The sequence below is a fragment of the Pseudoliparis swirei genome, chromosome 4, assembly GCF_029220125.1.
Source record: "Pseudoliparis swirei isolate HS2019 ecotype Mariana Trench chromosome 4, NWPU_hadal_v1, whole genome shotgun sequence".
NCBI lineage: Eukaryota > Metazoa > Chordata > Actinopteri > Perciformes > Liparidae > Pseudoliparis > Pseudoliparis swirei.
Window position 1 is genome coordinate 33,812,495 of NC_079391.1, and position 9,535 is coordinate 33,822,029.

A 9,535-nucleotide genomic window follows, 5' to 3' on the forward strand; every position below is an offset into this window, starting at 1 on the left:
AGTAAGTACTAAATATGTAAATAAGTAAATAATTAAGTAAATAAAGTAAGTAAAAGAGTTAGTAAGTAAGTAAATAAGCATCAGATTATCCTTGTACCTATGCAGTGAATGTTGTTCTGCTGCTATGAAGCTTAAATTCCCGGTGTGGGTTTTGTAATATTTATATCTCAAAACACATATAATGATCATAAAATATACAACCGATGTATTTATTCCATAAAAGGGTATTTTGTCTAAATAGGATGATTCTGAGTATTTTGGACAGTCCACTCACTGAGCTCGCAGCTGAGCCCGATGAAGCCCGTCCGGCAGGAGCAGGCTCCGCCCACGTGGTCGCAGTTCGCCCCGTTCTGACAGCGGCACACCTCGGCACAGCGGTCGCCATAGAAACCAGGAGGGCATCCTGCAGAGAAACACAGCACACGACAAAGAGGCTTCAGGGTCTGGAGACGAGCCGCGGCCCTGCCACTGGTCACGAGGATCTGCTCTGCCACTGGTCACGAGGATCTGCTCTGCCACTGGTCACGAGGATCTGCTCTGCCATTGGTCACGAGGATCTGCTCTGCCATTGGTCACGAGGATCTGCTCTGCCACTGGTCACGAGGATCTGCTCTGCCATTGGTCACGAGGATCTGCTCTGCCATTGGTCACGAGGATCTGCTCTGCCACTGGTCACGAGGATCTGCTCTGCCACTGGTCACGAGGATCTGCTCTGCCATTGGTCACAAGGATCTGCTCTGCCACTGGTCACGAGGATCTGCTCTGCCATTGGTCACGAGGATCTGCTCTGCCACTGGTCACGAGGATCTGCTCTGCCATTGGTCACGAGGATCTGCTCTGCCACTGGTCACGAGGATCTGCTCTGCCATTGGTCACGAGGATCTGCTCTGCCACTGGTCACGAGGATCTGCTCTGCCATTGGTCACGAGGATCTGCTCTGCCACTGGTCACGAGGATCTGCTCTGCCACTGGTCACGAGGATCTGCTCTGCCATTGGTCACCAGGATCTGCTCTGCCATTGGTCACGAGGATCTGCTCTGCCACTGGTCACGAGGATCTGCTCTGCCACTGGTCACGAGGATCTGCTCTGCCATTGGTCACCAGGATCTGCTCTGCCATTGGTCACGAGGATCTGCTCTGCCACTGGTCACGAGGATCTGCTCTGCCACTGGTCACGAGGATCTGCTCTGCCATTGGTCACCAGGATCTGCTCTGCCATTGGTCACGAGGATCTGCTCTGCCATTGGTCACGAGGATCTGCTCTGCCACTGGTCACGAGGATTAAACCAAATCCGCTTTGCATCGTCGGCAGATTTAAACAACAGAAACTCCTGAAGACTCTAGTCACATGACTTCATGTGTAGAGTCCTCAAGATCCACCAGAGGGGCGTTCACTGACCTGTTTTATCTATCAGAGAACACAGACCAAACTGAACCATGATGAAGGAGAGGAGGAAGGACTCTAAGGTAGGAAGGACTCTAAAGAAGGAAGGAAGGAATGTCTCCAAGGATGCAGTGTGTTGTATCTGCCACTAGAAGGAAGTGCAAGAATGAGACATTCGTCCCTAAGAGGAGCAAGAAGTGAGAGCCAATCGATGATGAGCTCTCACAGCAGCCAGAGTGTACCCCTTGGATGTGTGTGTGTGTGTGTGTGTGTGTGTGTACCTACGCTGAGTGCAGAACAGTCCCGTCCACCCAGAGCTGCAGTCACACTCTCCGTCTGTGGCGCTGCACTCGGCTCCGTTGTGACAGTTACATGTGTGGATGCAGTCCGGACCCCAAGAGCCCTGAGGACACGCTGTTAAGACACACACACACACACACACACACACACACACACACACACACACACACACACACATCCTGAGGACCGGCTGGAGGACAGGACGTGCTGTGCCTTCATTAGCTTAACAAGTGATGAGGTGATTGCAGAAGCAGTTCAATGTCAGATGGATAATTGGCTCTCGTTTAATTTGTTTTCTTCCCCTCCCTAGTGGCCTCTGATTGGTTCATGATCGGTCTTCGTGGCCTCTGATTGGTTCACGATGAGCCCCTAATGGCCTCTGATTGGTTCACGATCGGCCCTAGTGGCCTCTGATTGGTTCATGATCGGCCCTAGTGGCCTCTAATTGGTTCATGATCGGCCCTAGTGGCCTCTGATTGGTTCATGATGAGCCCTACTGGCCTCTGATTGGTTCATGATGAGCCCTAGTGGCCTCTGATTGGTTCACGATGAGCCTAGTGGCCTCTGATTGGTTCATGATCAGCCTAGTGGCCTCTGATTGGTTCATGATCGGCCCTAGTGGCCTCTGTTGGTACATGATGAGCCCTAGTGGCCTCTGTTGGTACATGATGAGCCCTAGTGGCCTCTGATTGGTTCATGATGAGCCCTAGTGGCCTCTGATTGGTTCATGATGAGCCCCTAGTGGCCTCTGTTGGTACATGATGAGCCCTAGTGGCCTCTGATTGGTTCATGATGAGCCCTAGTGGCCTCTGATTGGTTCATGATGAGCCCCTAGTGGCCTCTGTTGGTACATGATGAGCCCTAGTGGCCTCTGATTGGTTCATGATGAGCCCTAGTGGCCTCTAATTGGTTCATGATCGGCCCTAGTGGCCTCTGATTGGTTCATGATAAGCCCCTAGTGGCCTCTGTTGGTACATGATGAGCCCTAGTGGCCTCTGATTGGTTCATGATGAGCCCTAGTGGCCTCTGATTGGTTCATGATGAGCCCTAGTGGCCTCTGATTGGTTCATGATGAGCCCTAGTGGCCTCTAATTGGTTCATGATGAGCCCTAGTGGCCTCTAATTGGTTCATGATGAGCCCTGTGGCCTCTGATTGGTTCATGATCGGCCCTTGTGACCTCTAATTGGTTCATGATGAGCCCTACTGGCCTCTGATTTGTTCATGATGAGCCCTAGTGGCCTCTGATTGGTTCACGATGAGCCTAGTGGCCTCTGATTGGTTCATGATCAGCCCTAGTGGCCTCTGATTGGTTCATGATCAGCCCTAGTGGCCTCTGATTGGTTCATGATCGGCCCTTGTGACCTCTGATTGGTTCATGATGAGCCCTACTGGCCTCTGATTGGTTCATGATGAGCCCTAGTGGCCTCTAATTGGTTCATGATGAGCCCTGTGGCCTCTGATTGGTTCATGATCGGCCCTTGTGACCTCTAATTGGTTCATGATGAGCCCTACTGGCCTCTGATTTGTTCATGATGAGCTCTAGTGGCCTCTGATTGGTTCACGATGAGCCTAGTGGCCTCTGATTGGTTCATGATCAGCCCTAGTGGCCTCTGATTGGTTCATGATCGGCCCTAGTGGCCTCTGATTGGTTCATGATCGGCCCTTGTGACCTCTGATTGGTTCATGATGAGCCCTACTGGCCTCTGATTGGTTCATGATGAGCCCTAGTGGCCTCTGATTGGTTCACGATGAGCCTAGTGGCCTCTGATTGGTTCATGATCAGCCCTAGTGGCCTCTGATTGGTTCACAATGAGCCTAGTGGCCTCTGATTGGTTCATGATCGGCCCTAGTGGCCTCTAATTGGTTCATGATGAGCCCTAGTGGCCTCTGATTGGTTCATGATCAGCCCTAGTGGCCTCTGTTGGTACATGATGAGCCCTACTGGCCTCTGATTGGTTCATGATGAGCCCTAGTGGCCTCTGATTGGTTCATGATGAGCCCTAGTGGCCTCTAATTGGTTCATGATGAGCCCTAGTGGCCTCTGATTGGTTCATGATGAGCCCTAGTGGCCTCTAATTGGTTCATGATGAGCCCTAGTGGCCTATAATTGGTTCATGATGAGCCCTAGTGGCCTCTAATTGGTTCATGATCGGCCCTAGTGGCCTCTGTTGGTTCATGATCGGCCCTAGTGGCCTCTGATTGGTTCATGATAAGCCCCTAGTGGCCTCTGTTGGTACATGATGAACCCTAGTGGCCTCTGATTGGTTCATGATGAGCCCTAGTGGCTTCTAATTGGTTCATGATCGGCCCTAGTGGCCTCTGTTGGTACATGATGAGCCCTAGTGGCCTCTGTTGGTACATGATGAGCCCTAGTGGCCTCTGATTGGTTCATGATGAGCCCTAGTGGCCTCTGATTGGTTCATGATGAGCCCCTAGTGGCCTCTGTTGGTACATGATGAGCCCTAGTGGCCTCTGATTGGTTCATGATGAGCCCTAGTGGCCTCTGATTGGTTCATGATGAGCCCTAGTGGCCTCTGTTGGTACATGATGAGCCCTAGTGGCCTCTGATTGGTTCATGATGAGCCCTAGTGGCCTCTAATTGGTTCATGATGAGCCCTAGTGGCCTCTGATTGGTTCATGATGAGCCCTAGTGGCCTCTGTTGGTTCATGATGAGCCCTAGTGGCCTCTGATTGGTTCATGATGAGCCCTAGTGGCCTCTGATTGGTACATGATGAGCCCTAGTGGCCTCTGATTGGTTCATGATGAGCCCTAGTGGCCTCTGATTGGTTCATGATGAGCCCTAGTGGCCTCTGATTGGTTCATGATGAGCCCCTAGTGGCCTCTGTTGGTACATGATGAGCCCTAGTGGCCTCTGATTGGTTCATGATGAGCCCTAGTGGCCTCTGATTGGTTCATGATGAGCCCCTAGTGGCCTCTGTTGGTTCATGATGAGCCCTAGTGGCCTCTGATTGGTTCATGATGAGCCCTAGTGGCCTCTGATTGGTTCATGATGAGCCCTAGTGGCCTCTGATTGGTTCATGATGAGCCCCTAGTGGCCTCTGTTGGTTCATGATGAGCCCTAGTGGCCTCTGATTGGTTCATGATGAGCCCCTAGTGGCCTCTGTTGGTACATGATGAGCCCTAGTGGCATCTGATTGGTTCATGATGAGCCCTAGTGGCCTCTGATTGGTTCATGATGAGCCCCTAGTGGCCTCTGATTGGTTCATGATGAGCCCTAGTGGCCTCTGTTGGTACATGATGAGCCCTAGTGGCCTCTGATTGGTTCATGATGAGCCCTAGTGGCCTCTGATTGGTTCATGATGAGCCCCTAGTGGCCTCTGTTGGTTCATGATGAGCCCTAGTGGCCTCTGATTGGTTCATGATGAGCCCCTAGTGGCCTCTGTTGGTACACGATGAGCCCCTAGTGGCCTCTGATTGGTTCATGATGAGCCCTAGTGGCCTCTGATTGGTTCATGATGAGCCCCTAGTGGCCTCTGTTGTTTCATGATGAGCCCTACTGGCCTCTGATTGACCCACGATCGTCCTGAGTTACCTCTGATTGGTCCGTGGTGGATGAGTGCTGAGAGATGACGTGATGAATGTCTTACGCTTGGAGCAGTTCCCTCCGATCCATCCCGGGAAGCACTGACAGGAGCCGTCGATGTGGTTACACGTGCTGTTGTTGGTGCAGGAGCACGGCTCTGCACACGCTTTACCGAACCTCCCACCTGGACACACTGTGGACACGCGCGCACACACACACACACACACACACACACACACACACAGATCGGATCAGCACAAAAGAAAAATGGATCTAATATAACTTAAATTCTCCGCTGGTTCTCCGTGCTAACGTTACTAGCTAATGTTGCTAGCTAACGTTGCTAGCTATCCTCCTGTTGGTCTAAAACACTGTTTGGTTGTTTACAAAGTCACATGATCAGAGATCTAGAGAAACACCCACGATGTCACATAGTTCATCTGAATGTCGGAGGAGGACATGAACCCAGGCCAGCTGCAGAGCCCTGAACGCCTCGCGAGGGTCAGCGGCGGGTTTCCAGAGAGCGTCCGAATGCGTTGGAACAAAGACGCAGCGTTCTTATTATTTAGCCCAGACAGAAGGTGTCCTCTATACATTAAAGCTGCAGAACTGGATGAGGGAGGACAGAGTTATTCCTTCAGAGATCTACAAACTGTTGAATTCAACCGGATTGGAAAAACTAAATTGGTGAAAAACCAGCCAGTTCCCCCGGAGGTGAAGTTTCCCCTCATGAGGAAGAACAGGGTGGACTTGTGTTGTGCCGTTGATGCGTTCAGGTGTACAGCTGGGGGAAATAATTCTGAATATTATGTTTATACATATACAAGCCCAGACTATATAACTAGCCACTAGCTGATCAGGAGGCGTTCAAGGACTCTGTAACTTTAGAGATGATTAGTGAAGAGCAGCCGGATCACCTGGTCCTCATAACACAGATATTAAATGTAAAAAATATAGATTACTGTGAGTCATGATAACATCACCAGAGTCCTACAGATATCACGGTGTAGAAATACTTACGAGTGAAATCAATCAATCAATCAATCAATCAATCGAAAGCTTACTTGAGAACAATAAATAAACAACAAAATATTCTAACAATAAAATATACTGACAATAAAATGTACTAACAAAAAAATATACTAACAATAAAATATACTAACAATAAAATATACTGGCAATAAAATATATGAACAATAAAATATACTAACAATAAAATATACGAACAATAAAATATACTAACAATAAAATATACTGACAATAAAATATATGAACAATAACATATACTAACAATAAAATATATGAACAATAAAATATACTAACAATAAAATATACTAACAATAAAATATACTAACAATAAAATATACTGACAATAAAATATACTTAAATCAATTAAACAAGCTGAAGATGTTGTAACGTTTTGTTCCACGTTATAAAATGCGTCATTAAATTCCTCCTCAGAAGCTTTTATGCACCTTAATTATTAAATCATTCTTAATTTGAAAGAAAATAATTGATCAATTATGTTCCAATTGGCACTTTTCCAACTACGATGGCCGAGTTCAGAAGAGACGCGAAAACCTGTTTTTAGAATAAAATGAAAGGTCTCAATAATAATAACTTGAGATGATAATTTAAAGGATTTTTGATTCAAGAGGAATGGAAGGTCTCTCTTCTCAGAAGTGACGCACTCGGTGGACGGGAACACCAGCGGCCTTCTCTATAAAACTATTATTGATGAATTTATCTTTCATTTGATTTACTTTTTCTTTTTTTCCCCTCAAGGTTCATGAAACATCCTTCTGATATCAAACAGAGTGACGCATCGCGGCGGATTGTCCCGACGCAGAAAAACAAGTTTGTTAATCATTTTAGGGAAATGCTCACCATTTCCCTTCAGGACGCAAAACTCTTCTTCTTTACGTTCAGATCCCTAAATGTAGTTACAGTGTTAAAATAATGAGATGCAGACATCATATATTAATGTGCTCTGGGCTGTTTTGATTATTGCCAATTAAGAGAGAGAACAAGCCGCTCGTCTTCTGCGTTATATTTAGTTTGAGTTTGTTTTTAACTGTAATAAGTGAATTTATTCAGTTAAAAGTCTTCATAAAACTAACTTCATTAAATATTACAGTGTATTAAAATGACATCAACGTGTGCTGCTGTTTCCTCCTCGTGTTGAAGTTTAGGTACCATAAGTTAATTATATATATGCACATATATACGTAGATTATTTTTACATTACTTGTTCACCTGTTACACAATGTACAGCCTTCATGAGAAGGTTCTCCCCGTTAGCCGGGTGTTGGACACAATGTTCGGCCTTCATTAGAAGGTTCTCCCCGTTAGCCGGGTGTTGGACACAATGTTCGGCCTTCATTTGCGGGTTCTCCCCATTAGCCGGGTGTTACCTACCGACTCGTAAAGCTTCGGCGTTCTCTAGGATAAATCTAAAATGTTCGCCCTGCAGCGTCTTCGTGAATCCATATAGATTGCGCCTTAATACGAATTAAGAAATTATTAGTTAATTAAAGAAAGATGGCTTTGCGCTTCTGAATGAAATTAAAACTAAAGAAAGTATAATTGATCGCCGCGGGTACATCTGCAGAGCTTCATTGAAGTAACCTTTGTGTTGGTTGTTTCCATGTTGTTTTATAATTATGAACATAGTTCTTATTATTTCTTTATTATAGATGACTCCGTTAGCTCGTCCTCAGGAAGCTTGCGTGGCTCCTCGGGCGTTCGACCGGCACGCCGTCTGATTTACGGCCCGGTGACCTCGAGGCCGTCTTCATGTTTAATGAGGATGAATATTTCACTCTCCTCCCAGGGTGCTGGAGGCTCGTCCTTTGATGATTTCCTGCCGTTGTCTCGGCGGTGCAGCTGCTTCACAGTCCTTCAGTAAAGAGGCCAACAGCCACGAGGGGTTGTTGTTGTTTACTTGTTGTTCCTCCAGAGAGGCTTGTAGTTGTTGTTTTTGTTCTCGAGGCCGACGCACAAACACGGCGTGTGTGTGTGTGTTGGGGGTGTGTGTTGGGGCGGCTGACCTTGGTTGCAGAGCGAGCCCGAGAAGCCGGACAGACATTGGCATTGGCCGCTGACGTGGTGACACGCCCCCTCACTGTGGACGCACTGGGGGCAGGACTGAGTGCAGCGGTTACCATAGAAACCAGGAGAACACGCTGCACACACACACACACACATACACAAACACACATCATTTGAATAATAGATTTCAAGGTGCACGAAGTCTCAATTTAAGTTTAGAAACCGTATATGTAATATAGGCAATATCCTCCATGTACCTGTGTATATATATATATACACAATAAAAAATGATATATAAATATTGATTCTAAATATAACTGATATACAGGACTGTCTCAGAAAATTAGAATATTGTGATAAAGTTCTTTATTTTCTGTAATGCAATTAAAAAAACAAAAATGTCATGCATTCTGGATTCATTACAAATCAACTGAAATATTGCAAGCCTTTTATTCTTTTAATATTTAATATTTTTTAATTGCATTACAGAAAATAAAGAACTTTATCACAATATTCTAATTTTCTGAGACAGTCCTGTATATATATACAGTATATATATATAATAAAAAATTATATATAAATATTCATTCAAAAAATAACTGATATATATAGGTATGTATATATACATTATTTATATATAGGAACAATATGTATAAAATATATATACATTATATATATTATATAAAATGTTATGTGTATATATTTATAGACAGTATAAATATATTTTGTAAATAATATCTAAGCGGTTTGGATAATGGAAATGGAATATATTATATACAATATAATATCTAAATATATTTATATCTAGAATATAAAATAAAATATTATATATATAATATATAAATATATATATATACACACAGTATATATTTTCTGCCTGTCGTCTCTTCTCTTATGTGTGTGTGTGTGTGTGTGTGTGTGTGTGTGTACCTCGTCTGCAGGTGGTGCCGCGGTAGCCCGGTGCACACACACAGCTGCCGTCCTCCAGGGAGCAGGAGCCTCCGTTCTCACAGGTGCAGCTGGAGGAGCAGTTGGGACCCCAGAGACCCTCCTCACACACACTGTCACAGTGCACACCTGCACACACACACACACACACACACACACACACACACACACACACACACACACCTTCAGCTCGGGGCTGTGTTCTCAGTTCTCGGCTTCTTAAGCGAGTCAAACTGACTTCACAGACTTTCAGATGTGTCACTTGAACTTGAAGAGGAGAGAATGATCAAAAAATAAAGATATATA

At 45.7% G+C, this 9,535-nt stretch overlaps 1 protein-coding gene across 1 annotated transcript in view; it reads right to left on the reverse strand.

The window, feature by feature from the left end:
* LOC130192996 (multiple epidermal growth factor-like domains protein 11) overlaps nt 1-9,535 on the reverse strand; it is a 72,987-nt gene that overhangs the window by 11,829 nt on the left and 51,623 nt on the right. The window contains exons 14-18 of the mRNA XM_056413267.1: nt 9,212-9,358; nt 8,281-8,415; nt 5,295-5,423; nt 1,670-1,798; nt 275-403 (exon numbers count right to left, since the gene is read on the reverse strand). Of these exons, the coding sequence (XP_056269242.1) occupies nt 275-403; nt 1,670-1,798; nt 5,295-5,423; nt 8,281-8,415; nt 9,212-9,358 (669 nt within the window). The remainder of the gene's footprint in view (nt 1-274; nt 404-1,669; nt 1,799-5,294; nt 5,424-8,280; nt 8,416-9,211; nt 9,359-9,535) is intronic.